The 22,271-nt window shown below is 41.8% G+C and overlaps 2 protein-coding genes across 10 annotated transcripts in view; both read left to right on the top strand.

The window, feature by feature from the left end:
- ZCCHC6 (zinc finger CCHC-type containing 6) overlaps nt 1–2,011 on the top strand; it is a 58,280-nt gene extending 56,269 nt beyond the window's left edge. For all 8 annotated transcript variants that reach the window (XM_018052452.1, XM_018052455.1, XM_018052450.1 and 5 more), the window contains one exon: nt 1,008–2,011. Coding sequence is in view for 3 of the 8 variants with exons in the window: in XM_018052455.1 (XP_017907944.1) it covers nt 1,008–1,075 (68 nt within the window). In the remaining 5 variants the exon portion in view is untranslated. The remainder of the gene's footprint in view (nt 1–1,007) is intronic.
- Nucleotides 7,579–21,194, top strand: ISCA1 (iron-sulfur cluster assembly 1). 2 transcript variants are annotated; one of them, XM_018052449.1, is made up of 5 exons: nt 7,628–7,783; nt 11,191–11,295; nt 14,076–14,129; nt 18,139–18,244; nt 19,354–21,194. In XM_018052449.1, the coding sequence occupies exons 2-5, from the start codon at nt 11,275–11,277 to the stop codon at nt 19,500–19,502; spliced, it is 330 nt and encodes a 109-aa protein (XP_017907938.1). In that variant the 5' UTR covers nt 7,628–7,783; nt 11,191–11,274; the 3' UTR covers nt 19,503–21,194. The 2 variants fall into 2 exon arrangements, with proteins under 2 accessions (XP_017907937.1, XP_017907938.1); XM_018052448.1 differs by lacking the exon at nt 11,191–11,295 and having other exon boundaries at nt 7,579–7,783.

Here is a 22,271-nt window from a genome sequence, read left to right as displayed (position 1 = left end):
CCTTGTTTCACTTTGCATTTCTTTGAATACCCACTGATACTAATTTTTATCTATTTACATGCTTTCTTTGCTCTTTCATATGTTGCTTTTTCTTTCACCAGCTGTCTATTAGTGTTTGTCTTTTTTCTGTGGATTTGTAATTTCTTTAGTGCTAAGAATAGAAAGCTCTTTTAATAAGTAAAGCATAATGTGGTATACTTAGGAAACTCCCCACTCCAGAATATTCACTACCTCTTATACTTTGACTCTCATATTTAATTCTTAATTCATTTGAAATTAGGTGAGGAGGAAAAGTATGATGTGAGGAAGGGAACTTATCTATCCCTTTCCTTCCAAAATTACTTGTTTCACACAATACCAGTTATTGAACAATCCATACTTTGCACCATTGGTTTAAAATGTGTGTAATCAATGTGTGTATATCCTTTGTTAGATACTACTTTCTTGTAAGTAATCATTTAAGAATTTGTCAATTTTCTTGTTTCATTGAACTATTTGTTTTGACTCCAGAACAAAATTTATTAACTGTTCTGTGGTGTGCATGTAATTAGCAGTCCTCATTTCTGTCCTACAGCTGTAAATACAATAAATTTCGTTTTTGCTTTTAAATCAATAAGTTATGGCTACCATGTCACCAGTCACAGCTTCATGTCTGCAGAGGACTGACTCGAGATATTTATTTCTGACCAAAGAATTCTTTTCAGTTTATTCTGTTTGGTTGCAGATGCCAAGCAGAGCTTTAAAAAGTTCTCCTGGCCTCTGTACCAGTATGTAGTGAGCATGCATGTCATAACATGACGTCACTCTAGCAGCTCATCTGCATTTAGAAAGATTATGACGAGGCTTTTGTTATACCTTTTTATATCTAGCCAGATGACTTGATTCAAAACAAGTGACAAGTATGAGGTTTCTGTAAATAATTAACCATAAGAAGTAATTGTATAGCATTTACGATAAAGTGAGGCCTGTTTCATTTATGTTGGGTTTTGTTTTTTCCCCTCCTCTAGGTAGCCTTTCCAGTAAATATATGACTCAGGGAAAAGCCTCAGCGAAGAGGACCCAGCAGGAATCATGAGGGAAGGAAAATGCCGCATTCTAAATGGCCACTCAGGCGTTCCTATTCACTTTGAAAATTAGGTTCATTTCACAGGACACAGCAGCATAGATCAGGCTTCAACTTAACATTTAAGGGAAATGTCAGATTTTTTTAACTTAATGAAATTGTTAATGAGGAAAAAAATGTTTAATATAGTCTTACCTACTACAGATCCCTATAGATTTAAGGATTTTAATAGAAAGCCATGATGTATGTATTTAAGACAGGTTTAAAAAAAAAATGTAACTATGGGCCAGTATTCATTGAATACAATTTCAAGCTTTTTAATTATTTCGAAGCACACTAAAAATAGTGGGCTGATAAACTCCAAGTAAATTAATCCTTTTTTTCCTTTATAAATCCTTTTTGTTTGTTTTAAAGAGGGGAAATTATATTTATTGTTGTCAACTGAATCCTTGTGTGAAAGCGTGTCAAACGTGTGAACTGCTACTGCTGTATTTACGATTTACAAACCTTATTTTATTGATATTTGTAGAACTGATAACGTGAACATGAGTACCTATTATGTGAGCCTCCTACAGATGAGCAGTGCCACTGAAGGGCTTTTGGTTTTTTTCCCTCTCTAACTTTAAGTTGACATATAACTACTATGGTCATAAAAATGAAGTAAGGAAAACAAGAGTCCTGTTTGCTGCTAAAAACATTTGCAAAGGAAAAATGACAAAATAAAAGTAATTTTTACTTTTTATGATACTCCAAAATCAGGGTGGATGACTTTTAAAATCCCTGATGATTAAAGAGGCTATCTCTGCCAATCACAAGTTTGATTGGTATCATTTTGATCTGACTGGAGCCTTCATGGAACTGTTTCTCTAATTCATGAGCCCTTCAGAAATGGTCAGAACCATGCCTCGGATTATCATTTTGAAATAAAATCAAGATTTTAACCTGTAATTTTATCCACCTTACTTTCCAATGAGAGTCCTAAATTTCATGAGGAAACTAGGTGAAGGATTAAGGGCGGTACAGCTCTGCTCCCCTTTATTCCACACTCCATCTCCATGTGCTCTTGCTGTCTGGTGTTCACTGCCAGCCAGTGCCTGCCAAGTCCCGGGAGTGTGCAGATGAGTCATACAGACTTAAGGGCATGAATGCATAGGGAGGGCTGCTGGGGGTGCTTGCTGGGCAAGCGTTCCCAGATAGAAGAGGGCTTGAAAGGAGCATACCTGTATGCTTTTCTTTTAAACAAATTCCTTGAAGACATTTTCCAGCTAAAGAAGAATCGTATCAAAATTAACTTTATTTATTTGGGGTGGAGGCGGGGGCAGGTGGGGGGGGGGGCGCTTCCCAGAGGACTCAGTGGGTAAAGAATCGGCCAGCAGTGCAGGAGACACAGGTTCGATCCCTGGGTCAGGAAGATCCCCTGGAGGAGGGCATGGCAACCCACTCCAATAACCTTGCCTGGAGAATCCCATGGACAGAGGAGCCTGGTGGGCTACAATCCATAGGTTCACAGAGTCTGACACAATTGAAGCCAGTTAGCCTGCACACGTGCACACATTTATTTTTTGGCTGCGTGGCTCTGCCAAGTCAACTGGACATAAAATTCTCGTCACTTTCTTTGAAAAGATTTGATACCATTCTGTTGTCCTCTGGCATAGTCACGGAAGACTACAGCCAATCTTATTTTTGTTCCCTTATGGGTTTTATTTTTCTGTTTGGATGCTTCTGTGTTTATTTCTCCTTACACCTTTTGTATCAAACAAAGATTTCACATTAACTTTTGTCTGAAACAAAAGTGAATCCAGTGTCTCCCCACCTAAGTTTTGTTTCTTTTAGAATATATCTTTTTCATAATTTTATTTCTCAGAAATATTTTTTTTTTCTCAAATGCCTCTCCCAATCATCTCTTTCCTTTCTGTTGGGAAAACTTGCCAAGCTTGATCTCCATGTGACTGGCTTAATTTTTAGTGTCATTCTGCCATTTCTCACATCAATTTTTTGTTACTGTTCTTTTAATTTTCTTGAACTTACCTAACCTACCACCCATCACCTTCCTGTTCCTGTCTTTTAGTGTTTTCTTATCTTCCTTTTCAGGATGCCATATTTTCATATATCCTTTTAAGAATATTTAAAAGTTCCCTACATTTTATTCTGATTCCTAGAGTAGATTCTGTCCAACGAATTTGATAGCTTTTTCAAGTCCTCACACTGAATCATTGGGACAGTGATGAGTGCTTGCCAGCAGACCTGGATAATGTGTTGCCCTTGGTTCTTCACTCCCTTTACTTGGGTGCTTGTCCCAGCCCCTTCTCAGCACCCCAGCTAGGGGACAGGTACATCTGTTCCATGCTGAGTCCAGTTTCCAGGGCGTGGCTATCTTGCAAATGCAGCTGGCCTGTCTCTTACAAGCTCCAAAAATGCCCCACTACCAGGGTTCTCCCTTCCTCTTTCTCTCAAACAAAAATATTGAAATCCATTTTAATACCCCCAGTCTGCACTTTTTAATCTCTTGCTGAGTGTTCACAATAGCAGCAGTATGCACAGTCAGAGGTACTATTAAGGTGTTCTGAGATACTTCAATTTATTTAAAATAAATATATTACCCTAGTGGAAAAAATCCTGTGTAGGTAAGTCAATAGGGTTCATGTTACAGGCAGAAAATTGTTGAAAAAGCTAACAGAATTTAACAAACCTCTCTAAAACTGCAAAGATGTGTTCAGTACTTATTTTTCCTTCTAAAGCCAGCTTATTTGGATAGCAGCAGTCAAGAATTTAGCAACTTTGCACTGACTGGAATTCTCGGCTTAATTAGGTTCTGGCTCTGCCATTTTTGTAGCTGAAGAGTGTAGAAAATCCCCCTGACCTCTAAGCAGTTCATTTTCCTTGCCTGCAAAATGGAAATCATACCTGCCCTTCCACAGTAGTGAAGATCCAGTACAGTCTTACCCAGAGGACACTTTAATGTATAGAACCCTGAAATTAAATCCTGAAGTGCAGTGTTGAACATTTCCCCATTGTAAGTTTTTAACCTATTAGTGGAAATCTAGACGTGGTTATACCTTGCAGCCACTTCCAAATACATGCCTTATTTTGACCCCACAGGACAGCTGCTGCTCTGAGATAAGCACACAGTTTTTACATAGTCATGAAGACACTCTTCGAACATGTCAGTTTCTTTCAGGGATCTGCACCAGTTTCAAATAACATGAGGTATACCTCATCCACTGACAAATAGATTATGTGATTGAGTATGTACATGCAAAACAGCCAACAAGTTAAAAACTGAGCTATTCAGTCCAGTTGCTAAGTTCTGTCTCACTTTGTGACCCCATGAACTGTAGCACACCAGGGTCCCCTGTCCTTCACTACCTCCCAGAGATTGCACAAATTCATGTCCATTGAGTTGGTGATAGTATATAAAAACTGAGTAGTGTATTAAATATTAGGTTGGTGAAAAAGTAATTGTGATTTTGGACCTTGAATTTTAAATTATTATAACTAGGCTCAAACATCTTAATTAATCAGAATAGGAACCATTACAATCAACACAGTTTTGCCAACAAATAAGTTTGTTTACTCCTGTAGCATAAAAATCCATCCTTTGGGATTCGATGAACTCTTGCAAAGCATTTCCTGCATCCTGAGGGTTTTGTAAGTGTTTTCCCTGCAAAAAGTTATCATGATACTTGAAGACGTAGTTGGTTGCTGAGAGGTCAGGTGAATATGGTCAGTGAGGCAAAACGTCATAGCCCAGTTTGTTCAACTTTTGAAGTTATTGGTTGTGAGACATGAATTGTCACGGGGAAGAACTGAGTGCTTTCTGTTGACCAATGCTGGCTTCAAGTGGCTGCAGATGTTGCAGTTTTCAGTGCCTCTCATCAATTTGCTGAGTATATTTCTCAGATGTAATGGTTTCACCAGGATTCAGAAAGCTGTAGTGGATTAGACTGACAGCAGACCCGACCACCAAACAGAGCATGACCCTTTTTTGGTGCAAGCTTGCTTTGGAGCTTCTAGGTCCAACCACTGAGCTAGTCACCGCTGGTTGTATAAAATCCACTTTTCATCGCACGTCACAGTCTGATCCAGAAATGGTTCGGTACAGTTGCATAGAATAAGGGAAGACGACACTTCAAAAAGACGATTTTTTTAATTTGCAGTCAGCTCCTGTGGCACCCACTTACTGAGCCTTTTCACCTTTCCAATTTGTTTCAATGCAAAATGACCATAGAACGATAGATGTTGAGTTCTTGGGCAACTTCTCATGTAATTGTAAGAGGATCAGCTTCGATAATGCTCTCAGTTGGTCGTTGTCAGCTTCTGATTGCTGGCCACTGCATTCCTCATCTTCAAGTCTCTGGTCTCCTTTGCAAAACTTCTTGACCCACCACTGCCCTACATGTTTATTAGCAGTTCCTGAGCCAAAGGTGGTATTGATACTGCGAGTTGTCTCTGCTGCTTTACGACCCATTTTGAAGTCAAATAAGAAAGTCGCTCAAATTTGCTTTTTGCCTAACATTATTTCCATAGTCTAAAATCAGCAAGAAGTAAGTCATTAGCAAAAAACATAAACTGAGAAATGCACATTAAAATGGTATGTAACATAACCACATTTATTTAAGAATGTATCCCAATATCAAATGGCAGATTTCAATAATATAAAACCGCAAACACTTTTGCACCAACCTAAAAAAGCTTTCCAGTTGGCACTAGTGTTAAAGAACCACTTGCAAATAAGACATAAGAGATGGGACTTTGATTCCTGGGTTAGGAAGATCCCCTGGAGGAGAGCATGGCAAGGCTTTTTTTTTTTTTTTAACTTTTTTATTAACCAACTTTACTTTTTAGAGCAGGTTTAGGTTCAGGGTAAAACTGAGCAGAAAGCAGAGTTCCCTTAAGTGTGGTGCAGTTGCCCCAACCTCCACCACTGTCCACATGCTGTACCAGAGTGGGACGTTTGTTAACAATCCACGAACCCACACAGGCACATCATTATCACCCAGAGTCCATTGTTTAAGATTCATTCTTGGCATAGCACATTCTGTGGGTTTAGACAAATGTATAATAGTATTGTACTATATATGAAGTATTTTAACAATTTATGGCATCTTCCAGTATGCGTTACCCATTAGCAGAGTTGATGGAGTGCTGCTGTATGCCCTGTACTCTTCCAAGAGCTTTTCGTTTAATTTTCACCATATCTGTAGGAGAAAGGGGATGAGAAGGAACATGCCTTGACCTAGATCACCCACCTAGTTAAAGATGAGCCGAAATTCCACGCTATCATCGCCTAATCCCAGTTTCTTTTGTGTATAGCGGGGCTTGGAAAAATAACCATCCTCTTACTGTCAGTGCGATTGCATCTCAATAGCAGAGAGACAATCACTTAATGAATTCTTAACTAGCCAATTCTGTAGGATCTAAGGGATGAAATATAACTGGGCTCTAATAAACACTTCACACTCCACTCGCGGTGGTGTGCACAGCGGGGGACGAGCGGGAGCCCTCTCCTAGCCCAAACTCGTCACTCCAGCCCTGGCCCGGTATTTTTAAGTTAAAAAAACAAAACACTGCTCAAGAATCCATCCTCCCCAGCACTACTCCACATACCCTCCTTTCCCCCTTTACCTCTAGCACTTCCACGAGAAATGCCTCCTTTCCTGGTGGTATCCTCCCGTCTGTAACCGCTGCTGCACTTCCTACCAAGATCTCTTTCCTTCCGGTTACCAGGCTTCCTGTTAATAATGCCCGGGTATAGTGCCTGGGATGGAGAAGGCAATGGCAACCCACTCCAGTACTCTTGCCTGGAAAATCCCATGGACGGGGGAGCCTGGTGGGCTGCCATTTATGGCGTCGCATAGAGTCGGACACGACTGAAGCGACTCAGCAGCAGCAGCATAGTCCCTGGGGCTCGGGAAATACTTGTGGATTAAAAGGGAGCCACAAAATCTGACAAGCAACAGGTATTCAATAAAGTCATCGACTGATACTCGCTATAAAAGAGTATCCCCCGAGCTGCCCAGTCACATCTTACAGTAAGACTGGATTCCAACCTAAAGCGAACTTTGCATTAGTATCATCTTTCAACCTCCGAGCAGCTTGGGGAAGGCGGAAGGGTTGTTGTTTATTGATCTGCAGTAATCCTACGCTCCTAAAAACTGCCTCGCTGAACCGAAAAAGAAGACGGGAATGTGTGGAGCTGCCCGGGTCTCGGATCCATTCTGTCCTTGAAAGCTGCAGCTCCCCGGCCTGTGGACTTCTCTGAGCTCTTAATCCGCGGCTCCGCACCTTGTCCAGAGGGCAGGGCGAGGTGCCGCGCGCCCCGAGTCCACAAGGCGGAGCTCATTCCACGTGCCCCAGTGCTGCTAGAGACTGCGAGCCAAGACACCCGGCAAAGTGACGACCTTTCTTTTGACCCCTGCGCCCCGCGTCACCAGACCGAGGCCCTAGCACCGCGCCCCGCCCTCCGCCCGTCATTCACACGGACCGCCCAATAGCGGTCGTGAGGGCGGGCCCTCGAGGGGCGGAGCCTAGGGCTCCGTGCGCCGGAGCTTGTGGCGTCAGAGTGCCCGCGGTGTCCATGGAGAGAGGTTGAGATGGCCGACCTCCAGCCCTAAACACCGGGGCGGCAGGACGGCGAGGATGTCGGCTTCATTAGTCCGGGCCACTGTCCGGGCTGTGAGCAAGAGGAAGCTGCAGCCCACCCGGGCCGCCCTCACCCTGGTGAGTGGCTGGGGCGCGTGGCCGGGCCGGTGACATTGGTTCACCTCTGCCCTCCGCAAGGTGGGAGGTCAGGGTGGCGGGGCACTGCACGGCCCGACGACTGCGCCCTAGACCCGGCCCGCAGCCGCCGCATCGCCCTCACCGCCTACTCGCCCCTGCTCCTGAGATAAACAAGCGCGGGCGGGCGCGGCTCCGGGAACCTAGGCCCGGGAACTACGATTCCCAGCAGGCCGCGCGCTGCCGCGTGCGGAGGGGGGAGGGGCGGTGTGAGCGTGGCCCCCAGCAGTCCAGCGCGGCTTTCCGGGACCCTGGGGCCGCGCAGGTTCTTGCAGGGGCTGCATTGATGGGGATCGCGGGTGGTTTAGAGGTTGATGTGCCAGGTTCCAGGCGTAAGGGGTGAATGAACCAGCTTGAGGCCCTTATGGAGGAGCCGAGTCGAGCCCAGCCGGAGGATCTCAGTGGTGTGCGTGAGCGCCGGTGAGAGCGCAGACAACAAAGCCCACCCCCCTTGCGGAGATCAAGGCTGCAGTGCACAAAGGGTTGCTTCCTGATGTCTGGGGTGGAAGAGGCTTTGAGGTACTCTGTGCCTCCAGCAGTCCTAGGTCGTGGTGACTCTCAGAAAGAACAAAGAAGGTTACGTTTCTACCCTGAGTGAGTTTCCAACGTACTCAGGGTGGAAGGTCAAACACACTCAAAGGGGACCAGAGTACGTGCCGTAGCTCCTTAACAGAATTAACTGTGCATGCTGGTTCCTTGTACTGCCCAGTTTTGTTTTGTTTTTAACTGAGGGAAAATTCACAGAAAATTAACCATTCTTAAGCGTTCGATTCGGTGACGTTTAATACATTTACAGTATTATGGAACCGTAGTTCCTACACACACCCGGCCCCAAAGGAAAACTCCTTTCCCATTAAGCAGTCACTATTTGCAGTTTTAAAAGATTAATTTCATAAGAAAACTTATAATCAGCATTCTTCTCACACACACACTACTCTTGGTTAAGAAACCTTTGCGCAAGCATTTCCTGAAGACTGGGAAAAAAGATGAGAATGAATCATGGATTTCGTTCAGTCTGATGCCATAGAAGGCTTGCTGCCGGAAAATTAGGATTTAGCGAAACAATGAAGTCACGATCAGGTGGGAGAATTTGTCTTCCTAATGGGTCACTGTTTTAGGTCCATAAAGAGGTGATCCTGTATTCTGCATTCCTTTTTTCTGTGCCACCAGCCCATTTTAATTTCTGAAGGATACACCATTAAGTCTAAGACCTACATTTCCCACCCTCCGGGGACACAGTCGTGGGCCAGGCCTTTGGCACCTCTAGAAATGACTGGGAATGATAACCTAGCTCACAATCCGTGCTTGCTCCTTTATACCCTATTACTTGTTCTGGCTTACCAGGCCAGTTCTGTCACCAGCACTGCTTTATCATATCAGTGTTCGGTTCACAAGGACTCTGCATTGCCTTCTATCAACATTTCCAGTTAGCATGCAGGAGTCCGTTGTGTGAATTTATCCGACTTAACTCTCTAGTACATTTCGGTCTCTTTCCCTGTGATTTTATCTGGTGCCTAAGCACACCCCTGTTGCTTTCCACCAGAGGTCTGTGGTAGCAGGCTTGCAGTCATTTTAATCCTGGCATGTGTTGCCTAGTCTTAACACTGGCCTTAACACATGTATTGATGTCTGCCTAATTTTCAAGTGTTTTTGCAAACATTTAACACCATGTTCATTTAAGTGCAAAAGGGATGAAATCATCAAAGGACTAATAAGTGAAGAGAGATAAGAGCAAATTTAATGAGATAATAAAACTGATAAGACAGAAATGTTAGCTAAATATAAAAGTTTTGACATAGACGTATTATGACAACAATTAGATGTATTGCAACCTTGGAGAAGTGCTATACCTGTCAGAAAGAAGTATGATTCCATGTTTTAAGCACCAAATTATCAGCAGTAACTGATGTTAATCCAGGAGAAGTTGGCCGTGTCCTGGAGAAAGACTTAAAAGACTAGTCCCAGGCACTTTTATGCAGCCCAGGGTAGGTCTTTGATAGAATACCGTAAGATTTCAACCCACCACATCAAAGGCAGTACCCTTGACACCTGCAGAGAACATCCAGGGCGGATGATGTCCCCTTCCCCTACTTCCCGCCAGACCAGGAATTGAAAGGTATTGAACATACAAGAGCCAGAGTAATTTTACTCTGGCTAACCAAAGAACTTGAAGATTTTAACATTCCACTGTTGGCATGCGTACATGCTCAGTTACTTCAGCTGTGACTGACTCTGCGACCCTGTAAACTGTAGCCCTCAGGCTCCTCTCTCCATGGGATTCTCCAGGCAAGAATACTAGCGCGGGTTGCCAGGCCCTCCTCCAGGTGATCTTCCCAACCCAGGGATTGAAAACACGTCTCTTACATCTCCTCCATTGGCAGGCAGGTTCTTCACCACTAGTGCCACCTGGGAAGCCCCCACTGCTGGCAGAGCCCTTTATTTCCATTATACAAATTAGAATCATTGCAGCCCTAATTTACTGTTAGAGATATACCCACAGCTGGCCGAAAGCTCAGCTAAAGCTATAAAGATTAATGGCAATAGCCAGCATCACTCTTGATGCTCCGGAGAGAGGTTAATTTATTATATACAGTGAGTGTCTTAAGGCTTAATTTTTAGCTGCACCTGGTTGAGAAGGGTATGGAAACAATGTAAGTTAAATACACTGGGGGCTCAAGGAACTGTTCACCGAAGGACTAGCCCAGAAGTCCTTTGGAACAGTGACCAAGCTATGGGACTTGTATATGGAGATAGTTTAAGGGGCATTACACAGGAGACAATTGGAAGTAGCCTGAATATCTAACAATGAAAGGTCAGTTACATTAGAGTAAATCCTTTTGGTGAGATTTGTAAATCATGATTTTTTTTTTAAGGTTTGGGAGTCATAATTCTTCATTCTTGACTTGGTAGTCCTGTGCAACTTCTTGAATATTTAAACTTTAGTACGTAAATCACAGAATCGGAAGAATAAAACGATGATGCATATAAGCCATTAAGCATCTGGAAAGTACTCAGCAAACAGTGAATATATGTATGTTATTATACTATGTGTCAAGAAGCATGTTAAACTTTCAAAAGTAGGCTACAAATTGTGAATAGATAACAATGATTACCTGCAGACACAGGAATAGTAAAAAGCAAAAGAGAAACAGCACCATAATGCCATAGCTGTTAATGAATTAAACAGAGTATACTGTAATATATGCATTGGCTACTCCTTATCTGCCATCTTTTAAACTGTAAAATGTCAGATTTATTATGAAACTAAAATAGGTTGTAGCTGTTGGCTCATATTTAGTATACGTAATCATGGAGTTAACTTTGGGTTTTAATCTTGTTTCCTTAAACAGCAAAAAATGAAAATTGCCTGGGGAATGACTAAGGAAATACAGTATTGAGGATGGAAAGTTTCTGCTACAAGGAATAGAAACCCTATGGCATTGGATAAAGTAAAAGTATGTTGCTATGAAGTAGTTAAAAAGTTTTTTCACCTACAGTGCTTTTTCCCGTAATTTCGGCAACAAAAACAGACTGGAACTCTTTTATTTTTTTAAGGCCAAAATATCTCACTCAAAGATACTCTCACTTGAAAGAATGTTTTGTTCTGTGATACACGTATGAAAGACATCATTATATTTCATTGAGTTTCAGGGGCTGCTTAAATTTTAATTCATTGACCAAATCTCAAGTGAATTAGACTCATTAATTATACGTAAATTTCTTGGACAGATGTGGGTTTCTTAATTGTTTGGGGGAGTATGTTGAAATTGGAGAGTCACTAGGCATGCAGCATGTTGTTGTGAAATTTTTATATTCCTGGAAGGATCTTAGGTCCCAAATGTTTCCTGTTCAGACATTCCAACTTCTTCTGAAAATCTATCACTTGGAAGATTCTTTCCCCTGAATTGAGTACTCAGCAAGGTTATCCATCTTCATTAGTAACACTCCTCCCAGTGGGGTACGTTTGGTTTCTGCCTGATGCTAGACCGTTAAGACATGTTTTGATTCCTGTAACAACAGTTCCCTGACACACAGGTTATTTTTCCCTCGAGCTCCTTCAGTATGAGATGTTGAACATCAGCCACTATGTGATAAGTGAACCACTCTCTCTGAATTGTTTTTGTTTGCTGCTTAAGTGTTTTCTACCAGGAGATGAGAAAAAAAGGAAACCTGTTACTTTTGTAAAGCCAAATTAGACAAGCGAGAAAGTTAGGTATAGGGCTCAGGAGTTGTCTGGTTGTCCAGTGGTCAGGGTTTGGTCCTTTTACTGCCAAAGATTGGCCCAGGTCCAGTCTCTGGTTGGGATGAAGAGAAACACCAGGGGGTGTAGGGGCAGCGTAGTGTGCATGCCCTGATCTTATATCACACAGCGGCACACCTCCAAGCCACCAGCTATAAACCAAGGTTCCACAGCAGGTTGGACTTGCAGCAGATATTTTCCTGTGGCTGTGCCTTTTTTTTTTTTTTTTTAATTTACTGAAAATCTGTTGATTGTAATTTGATAGTAATTAGGTTAATTTCTCTCACATGGGAAATTTGACCGGAAAATTTTGGAAAGCTAGTTTTTACTGGCAGTCATTTAGAAGGGTAAATAAGCACTTAAATTTTTTTTCACTAATATTTCTGTAACTATTTGAAGCTGACATACTGTAATCTCAAAAAAAAAAATCCATAATTCTTCTGCATTTCCTTCTTTCCCCCACCCCCATCCCACTCCAGGTTGTTGCTCTGCTGGCTCCTGTTCTGACAGAACCGTGGGAAATGGCCTTTTTAAACCTTAACCCACTGTGATTACCTTAACTTTTTTTTTCAATGACACACAGTAAGAAATATGTACACAGCATATATTAATAACTGAAGTCAAAGTTTCACAAACTGAATCAAGTGCAGTGCATTGGTTTATCTTCTATTTTGAGGGGGAGAGAGAGGGTTGCTTTTTTAATGCTAGTCTCAACCTTCTAAATTGGTTTCATGAGTTTTCTTGGGTCCAGACTCTGCTTCAGCATCTTCATTTCTGGTCAAGCCCCCACAAGATGGAGTGAAAGAGCGCACCCGGGCCATCCATCAAGTCCGCTCCCCCAGCACAGGCCTGAGTTATGGCCACGGTGATGGCCATAATGTCCACTCAATTTCATAAACGAGGGAAATGCATGTATAGAAAATTAGAGAGCCAGCACAGCATGGCCAGCTGGAGGAGCTAGGAAAAGAAAAAGCAGGAAAGGTGTCTCTTCATGACGACACATTCTCATCATTGTGGTGTAACAGCTGGCTTATGTTGAGCTCTTTGTTCCTGGCACTGTTCTAGATGCTCTTCATTAATTTGCTCATTTACTCTTCACAAGAATCCTGAGGAAGAGGGACTGTTATCCCTTTTTAAGTCAAGTACTGAGCTAAGACACAGCTAAGACGTAGACCAAGAATGCCCTGGGACAGGCTTTCTCCCTGGAAAAGCTTTTTCCTCAAGGAAGTTTATCTATACCCATGTAGTAAGTACATCGAGACATTTTCTTATTTTGAGAAAACTAGGCTCAGTTAAACAGCATTTCTCCTGAAAACTTGTGTGTGTCCTTCTTTGTATCTTTGACTAGCGTAGTTCTGGTCGTTTAGATAACCGAGATGCTGATTTAGGAATCTCTGAACATTTGGTGGGACTGGCATGAGAGGCACACTCTATGTTATTTGATGTGTTATTATTCTGTGTTACTTTTTCTCTAAGTGTGCATTTGTTGGCTCTGAATAGCTTTAGGGTAAGCAGAATGAACAACAGAGTTAATAATGATCAACAGGGAAAATGCCTGAAAGTTGTCTCTCCCAGTGCAGCGCTTGATGTCATTCATTGAATGTTGAGTGCCTTCTGTGTGTTAGGCAGAGTGCCTTTTGCCGAGCATAATGTAGGAATACAAAGTATATGCTGACCAGAAAAATTAAGTTTGTGATCTAAGTAGATAATACCATAGAGATTATGACAAGGAGCCCTCCTTGACCAGAGTAGAGGAAGGAGGGATGAAGAGGATGTTGCTAGTAGATATTTTTTTTTAATTTTAAAGTGCTTTTAATTGAGTAGAGTTCATATGCCTCTATAAAATCCAAAAGGTACTTTGGCAAGAATGGAACATAAATTCATCACATAAATTTGTTAAAGATTAGTCCTGAATTCTTAAAGCCTAGGAAATGCAATGCTTTGAAGAACATAAAATTTGTAACTAACAACTTAATAACCTTTTTTTTTTTTCAGACACCTTCAGCAGTAAACAAGATAAAACAACTTCTTAAAGATAAGCCTGAACATGTAAGTAAAACCAATCAGACTAATATTTACTAACAAATTGAAGCTGTGTTTCCGCAATAAGTTTATCTTGAGATATACAGTATCAGTTCAGTTCAGTCTAGTCACTCAGTCGTGTCCCACTCTTCGCAACCCCATGAATCCAGGACGCCAGCACGCCAGGCCTCCCTGTCCATCACCAACTCCCGGAGTTCACTCAAACTCACGTCCATCGAGTCAGTGATGCCGTCCAGCGCTCTCATCTTCTGTCGTCCCCTTTTCCTCCTGCCCCCAATCCCTCCTAGCATCAGAGTCTTTTCCAATGAGTCAACTCTTCCCATGAGGTAGCCAAAGTACTGGAGTTTCAGCTTTAACGTCATTCCTTCCAAAGAAATCCCAGGGCTGATCTCCTTCAGAATGGACTGGTTGGATTTCCTTGCAGTCCAAGGGACTCAAGAGTCTTCTCCAACACCACAGTTCAAAAGCATCAATTCTTTGGCGCTCAGCCTTCTTCACAGTCCAACTCTCACATCCATACATGACTACTGGAAAAACCATAGCCTTGACTAAACGGACCTTTGTTGGCAAAGTAATGTCTCTGCTTTTGAATATGCTATCTAGGTTGGTCATAACTTTTCTTCCAAGGAGTAAGCGTCTTTTAATTTCATGGCTGCAGTCACCATCTGCAGTGATTTTGGAGCCCAAAAAAATAAAGTCTTTCACCATTTCCCCATCTATTTGCCATGAAGTGATGGGACCAGATGGCATGATCTTTGTTTTCTGAATGTTGAGCTTTAAGTCTGTTTCTGCTTTATTGTTTATGCCAAAGCCTTTGACTGTGTGGATCACAATAAACTGTGGAAAATTCTGAAAGAGATGGGAATACCAGACCACCTGACCTGCCTCTTGAGAAACGTGTATGCAGGTCAGGAAGCAACAGTTAGAACTGGACATGGAACAACAGACTGGTTCCAGATAGGAAAAGGAGTGCGTCAAGGCTGTATATTGGCACCCTGCTTATTTAATTTATATGCAGAGTACATCATGAGAAACGCTGGGCTGAAGAAGCAGAAGCTGGAATCAAGATTGCCGGGAGAAATATCAATAACCTCAGATATGCAGATGACACCACTCTTATGGCAGAAAGTGAAAAGGAAGTAAAAAGCCTCTTGATGAAAGTGATGAACAGTATACTTTCATTGATTAGGGGTTTTTATTTAAAAAGTGAAATATGCTCATGATTGTTAAATCCAAATAACACAGGTCGTGGGAAGTCACTCTCTCACCCCACATTCTTTGTTCACTCTCCCTTCTAAGAGGCAGCCTCCTCGTGTCCTCTCAGAGACATCCGTAGTTTATTTATACCTTCACCAGGGTTTCTCAGCCTCAGCAGCGGTGACGCTTTGGACTGGGCAGTTCTTTGTTGAGAGTGGATTGCAGGATGTTTAGCGGCCTCTGCCAGAGTTATTCCCTGAGGGGAGCCACCAGCCTGGGCTTTGATTGGTGCGTTTGCATGAGTCTCTTTTCCAGCCTAGGTGAAAACATGCCAGGCAGGCTGTGGTGACACTTTGCTTTGCCCCTGATGGTACAGCTTGAAGATCCTTCCCTGTCCTTATGTAAAGGTCCTCATTCTTTTCCATGGCTGCATAGACCAGAATATTCCACTGAACAAGTGTTATTTAGCCAGGCTCTCATATAAAAGGTCTTTGGGGTTGTTCTGTTTCAGTGCTGCCACAGATATTATTCAGCATATATTTACTGTCCGTAGCATGCCCATTGCTCTAGACCTGTAGGTGTAGCTTAGTTCATCGAGGTAGACTATATTCTTAGATGTAGAATTGTTCAGCAAGGGGTATGCATATCATCTTAGTGCATCATTAATTATCTAAGGGATATGTAAATGACTTCCAAGACAATTAAAATTTGGTGATTAGACAACAGAGTAATTTCTGGGTTCTTTTGCACAATCTGTGTTACAGTGTAATGGGAATTCTAGCATGTTCGTTCCTCATAAGAATTATTAAATCTAAAGTGTATCAGTGTTCCAGCTCAGTTTGGGTAGACTAAAGACCAGAGCATAAATTGAGCAGTTGACACAATTTTGTTTAGTGTTGAGGAATGTTTGTTCATGACGTGAAAAGGGTTGAGCAGACGTGAAAAGTGTCTGCTCAACCCTTTTATTTGTGGCATAAGCAGTTCCTTCTCCAAACTCCAGTTACCTAAAGTGCCTGAATCTATTCCTGATGGTTGAACTCCCTGCTACGTTGAGTCTTCCTGTTGTAAAGATAAAAGCTAAGTTAAATATTTATGACATGTGCTCCAGAATTTCAGTCAGGCAGTTTATTATTTATCATGTTGAGTATGTGAAATTTCCTCACAGATTCTCAAAGCTGTCACTCTGAAGGTATGAATAAGACTACTGTCTCCTTGTTTGAAGACAGAAGAAAGTGCTCTGAATGCTTTGGTTCATCAGAACCCCCAGATGGCTTAGCATCTAACTCACGCTCTTCACCAGATGTCTTCCCACGTTATAGTTGCTTTCCTGGAGCAGGCACATGTTACTGCTTTTCAGGGAAACAAGATCAGCTTACTGAAATGATACTTCTTATAATAATGCTATATACACACATGAAAAAGAAGATGGCACCCCAAAATAGAAATTGGGGAAATGTTAGAAAATTACATAGAAGCAGACATTAGTATTTTAAAAGTGCTCTTAAAAATTGGGGAAATGTTAGAAAATTACATAGAAGCAGACATTAGTATTTTAAAAGTGCTCTTTGATCACTTTTTAAATTTCTTTTGTCTGTGTTGACTGCAATCTTTTGCTTTCTGGTAGTCGAGAATGTTTACAGAATTATGGCCCCATGTCACGTAGAGGCAAAGTAAGATTGCCAGGTGATGGCCTCTGAACACTGGTGAACCTAACCACAGGGAAACTTCTGGGAGCAGCTCACGTGATGAGGTGGAGCAAAAACATTTTTGAGAAAGTCCAATTTTCTTAGTCATCTCTGCCATTGGATACTTTTTTCCTTTAAAAAAGCAAAGGTGATTATTCCTTTTTGGAATTAAAATCCTTCCCTTAAAAATGGTCATTCTCAGACTAAATGGCTAATAGTAATCGTTAAGTAGTAAACTTGGGTTTAGGTATAGTGGAATATTATAAAGGCATTAATTGAAAATGGTAATTATACAAGTTAATTACATGGGGAAATGTTTTAAATGGAAAAAAAAAAAAAACAGAGAAAAAACTTTTTTGTTTTTACTTCTAATAAAAGCTATGCTTAGGGAATTCCCTGGAACTCCACTGATTAGGACCTTGGGCTTTCACTGCCGAGGGTGCAGGTTCGGTCCCTGATCAAGGAAGTAAGATCCTACAAGCTATATGGTGTAGTCAAAAAAAAAAAAAAATTTAGATTTTATATGACATAGGCTGAAAGAAGGAGAAGGCCATGGCACCCCACTCCAGTACTCTTGCCTGGAAAATCCCATGGACGGAGGAGCCTGGTGGGCTGCAGTCCATGGGGTCACTGAGGGTTGGACTCGACTGAGCGACTTCACTTTCATGCATTGGAGAAGGAAATGGCAACCCACTCCAGTGTTCTTGCCTGGAGAATTCCAGGGATGGGGGAGCCTGGTGGGCTGCCGTCTCTGGGGTCGCACAGAGTCAGACACGACTGAAGTGACTTAGTAGTAGTAGGCTGAAAGAAAACAGGAAGAACCACATAGCTCATTTTTATGGTAGTGATGACTGTAATTTGGGGGGGCAGTTTTCCCTTTATATTTTTTCTTTGTCTATAATTGGTTTTTATTCTTTTTCAGATCCCTGCCAGCATTGTAGTGATATGTGTAGATAATTGAGATTTTTATATGCTAGCTTCTCATTCTGCTTCCTAAAGGGACATTGTATAACAGAAATCTAATATTTATCTTTCACTTTTGAAGAAATGAATGTCAGATAGGGCTTTCATTAATATAATTGTTTAATCTGTGCTACTTCAAAACCAGGTTTATTTTTACAATGCCTTTTCAGGTTGGTGTGAAAGTCGGTGTCCGAACCAGGGGTTGTAATGGCCTTTCCTACACTTTAGAATATACAAAGACAAAAGGAGACTCTGATGAAGAAGTTATTCAAGATGGTGAGCTTTATACAAACTTTTTCTGGGCACTTTGTGCTACCTAAAATGTTTAGCCTTCTGAAGCCTGAAGAGTAATGATGATAATAGTAACAATGGTGTCTGATGCTCACTGTGAGGGAGACGTGGTTTGACAAGTTTTCATATGTTAACTGTTTTATACACAGCGACTAAATGAGAATAGTTCTAAATTGCCCCCATTTGGCAGGTGAAGAAACTGAGGCACTGAGAGGTTAAATATGTTTGCGTACGGTCACACAGCTAGGAAATGGCCTTGTGAACATTTGAACCCAATCAAGTTTACCCCAGAGCTGTGCTCTTAGTAATCAGTTGATAGATTAGTAGATAAACTTACATGTTTCAGTTATGAAAGGTTATCATTGTGTACCTAAAGATTTTAAGATGATAAAACTTCAACCACTTGAATGAACCAACCACTTTGGTATGAAGCATCTATGTCAAATAAGTAAATATTATTTTTAAAATCAATGCATGAAAGTATCTTAATCCTATAATCTTTTATCTGACTCAGTTTCTTATAAGGAAGACAGCTTTCTTAATCCATTTGTATTTATGAGGATACCCACCTCCACCTACATAGTAACTAGGAAGTTATGTTATTATCAGTTTTCCAATCCATAAGTAGAAAGACAGAACTACTTGCCCTGATCACTCTGATTTCGTCTTATTAAATCAGTCCATTGTATCGTAGTCCTTTGTGTTTCTCAAGGCTTGGCAGTTTTTTGTGTGCACAGATGTCATTTCAGGACTTTGATTAATTTTATTGACTGCATCTTTACAGCACTCAGTCTGAGAATATACAGGTTTCCATCATGTGGCAAATTCCAGTTTTACATAGAATTGTCCTGGAATTTGCTTGTGTACAGTTGTCTAGCCTAATACAATTGTTTTTGACATAAATTACTGTGTAGGAAAGGGGACAGACAGGAAACTGAGCACTGCATTCCTTTAAGGAAATGAGACAGATTCAAAAGCGTCTTGTTTGACTTCTGTTCATGGCTACTATTTAAAGTTCAGTTGTGCTTTGAATCAGCAGGTTCCAGGGTGGGCATGACTCATGTTCTATGACTCATCATTTTCTTCTCCCTCAGGAGTCAGAGTGTTCATCGAGAAGAAAGCACAGCTAACACTGTTAGGAACAGAAATGGACTTTGTTGAAGACAAATTATCCAGTGAGTTTGTGTTCAATAACCCAAACATCAAAGGAACATGTGGCTGTGGAGAAAGCTTTAACATTTGACTCCTCAGGACTGCTCGGGCCCCAGGAGAGCTGTGGAAGCTCTGGGGCTTATTGAAGAAACCATGTGACTGTCACGTGCTTAAGGTGTGTAATGCATGGCTGCCTTCCAAGGAAAATAAAGTGATGCATTTGAAAATAAAGCCAGTATGTTAGATTCCAGAAGAATTGATACTTTTGTTCTTTATACGGGACAGAAAATGAGAATCCATTGCTCTCTTTGGGTCTTCTTTCTGATCTGTAAAGAAAAAGTTAAATTCTCCTTCCTGCATCCTTTCTGTTAGAACTGGTCCCATGGAGGTGGCCTTCCTGGGAGGATTTCAGAAAACGTATTCTTAACAGCTGTGCTGTGGTAGATCTTTCACTTACCACCAAGACTGATGACTGGAAATTCAGAGGCAAGAAGTCTAGACTGCTGGCGTCTTGTGATGGTGCACTGTTTTCCTACCCAGACTTGGTATCGTGTCCCTACGTTTTTTATCCAGAATTTCAGCGTCAGATGCCTCATTTGCTTATCACCCTGTAGCATCCCCAGCCATTAGATTAAAATACTGGACAAAGCTTTCCTTGAACTATAGTGCCGAACAGTTCCCAGTGATGAGATCAGAAGGTAAATACTTCACCCACCTGTTTTTAAGTCCATTTCTTTTGCCACTCTTAAGTGTCTGCCCAGAGGTGAGACCTCAAGCTGACTTAGGTCCTTTCTCTTGAAGTCTCTTTAAGGGACTTCCCTGGTGGTCCAGTGGTTAAGATTCCCCACTTCACTGCAAGGGTCACGGGTTCCATCCCTGATCAGGGAAACAAGATCCCAAAATGCTGGGTGGCGAGGCCAAAAAAAAAAAATAGCAGGAAGTTCTCTGAAAAACCATCTAACCCACTCACTCGATTCTTTACCTAGGGAATAAAACCCCAGGGATGCTGATGGGCTTTGTCCCCCGACACTGCAGGCCGGACTGGGGCAGAGCGGGGACCACCCACATCTCCTCTCTTGGAGGTGCCACACTAGCTCTGTGCTCTGAGGCAGTCAGTGGAGGTAAATGGGTGATCTAGCTTCTTTATCTGGTCAGCATTTTGATTAGATTTCCTTGTAATTTGGAGAGCATATTTAGCTTTATTTTATTTGGGGTGAGAAGAGTCTTATTTTAAAACCCATTTGTGTGAATTACCATCTTATTTCACTAGGACTTGGAACAGTAGTTCACACTAGCAGGGAAGAGGACACCGTAGCAACCCAGAATTGTTCTTTTGGAATGTGGTAGTGATTTTGAAGCAGAACACGGGGATCTTTTCTTGTAATTACCAGCATGCGTACACTTTCTGGACCCTAAGTCCAGCTGCTAAAAATTTAAGCCTAATATTTTAACCTAACATTTTTATCACCACCCTTTCTTAAACAGTGTTCCTTTTGTCCTTTAGTTATTGATTTTCCTGGATTTGACTTATTAAGTGTTCTATGAGATGACATATTTGCCGCTTTTGAAAGCCTGTTCTTATGAATTGGAGTAGCTGAGTTCCTTTATGTTTGTCATATTTACTAAGGTACCTGGCACAAAATGCACCAAAACCTAGAGCAGCAGCTTTATGTAAATGCTTATGAATTTATATTGTTACTATAATTGTCAACCCACTTATAATTTATGCAATACTGTATATATGTAGAGATTGAATTGCCAATAAAAAAAAAAAAAAGAAAAGTAGCCTCTTTGTGATCATAAAGTTGCCTTTTCTTTTAAGACAGCAGGATTTGGGAGGAGAGCCATTGTTGCTACTAGTAAGTAATGCTGGATTTTTCTAACCATCTCCCTGCTGCCAGGATTTTCCCTGCCCAGTTGTGTTCCATCCACTCTTTCAGTAGCTGGGTTTCTTGTGCAAGGCTGTTGACAGACCATTTCAGACTGCTCTGGGCTCCAGAGTCCTCGTCCTCATCCTCATCCTTTCTCTTGTGCATTGTCTTTCTCCCCTTTTTCATTATAAGGGTCATTCGCTTCATCCAAACTGCTGCCTACACCCTCCCACGCAGATTTGTTCTTTACTTTCTCGTGTGGTATGACTCCTGATATGGAATGCTTTTTCCAGCTCTGTCATTTGAGCTTTATGTTCATCTACACAAAGCTGCTTAGGAGTTACCTTCAGACATATTTGTAAGCCCCTGGTCTCTCCCATCCCTGAAACTTCACAGATAACCAGAGACAGGCTCTGATCTCAAAGATCTCAGCATTGACAAATTAGACAGACACCAATGAACAGGGTAAGTAAAATAGTAGATAAAGGCTGATAGTATTTATTCCATACTTGCTTCGTGCCAGAAACTCTTCTGATTAGCATACTCTTCACAACAGCCCAGTAAAGTAACTCTGATGATGGTCTTTTCATAAATGAAAAACTTAAGTATAGCATGGATGAAATATTGATAGTTGACCTAAGGTCACATGGTAAGTAGTTGAGTCAGGACAAGCCACAGCAGTCTGACTCCAATCCCATGACCCCCACAGTTAGGTCATGCTACACATGATAACTGAGATTGCAGATGCACTTCTAAAAAGGTATTTAAGGGGCTCAGAGGTTAAAGCATCTGCCTCCAATGCGGGAGACCCGGGTTCGATCCCTGGGTCGCGAAGATCCCCTGCAGAAGGAAATGGTAACCCACTCCAGTATTCTTGCCTGGAAAATCCCATGGACGGAGAATCCCGGTAGGCTGCAGTCCACGGGGTCGCAGAGTCGGACACGACTGAGTGACTTCACCTCACTTTACTTCAGACAGTAAAGAATCTG

Source organism: Capra hircus, chromosome 8 (assembly GCF_001704415.2).
Source record: "Capra hircus breed San Clemente chromosome 8, ASM170441v1, whole genome shotgun sequence".
NCBI lineage: Eukaryota > Metazoa > Chordata > Mammalia > Artiodactyla > Bovidae > Capra > Capra hircus.
The sequence above is the reverse complement of the archived record's forward strand: the minus strand, read 5'-3'. Positions and strand labels throughout refer to the sequence as shown.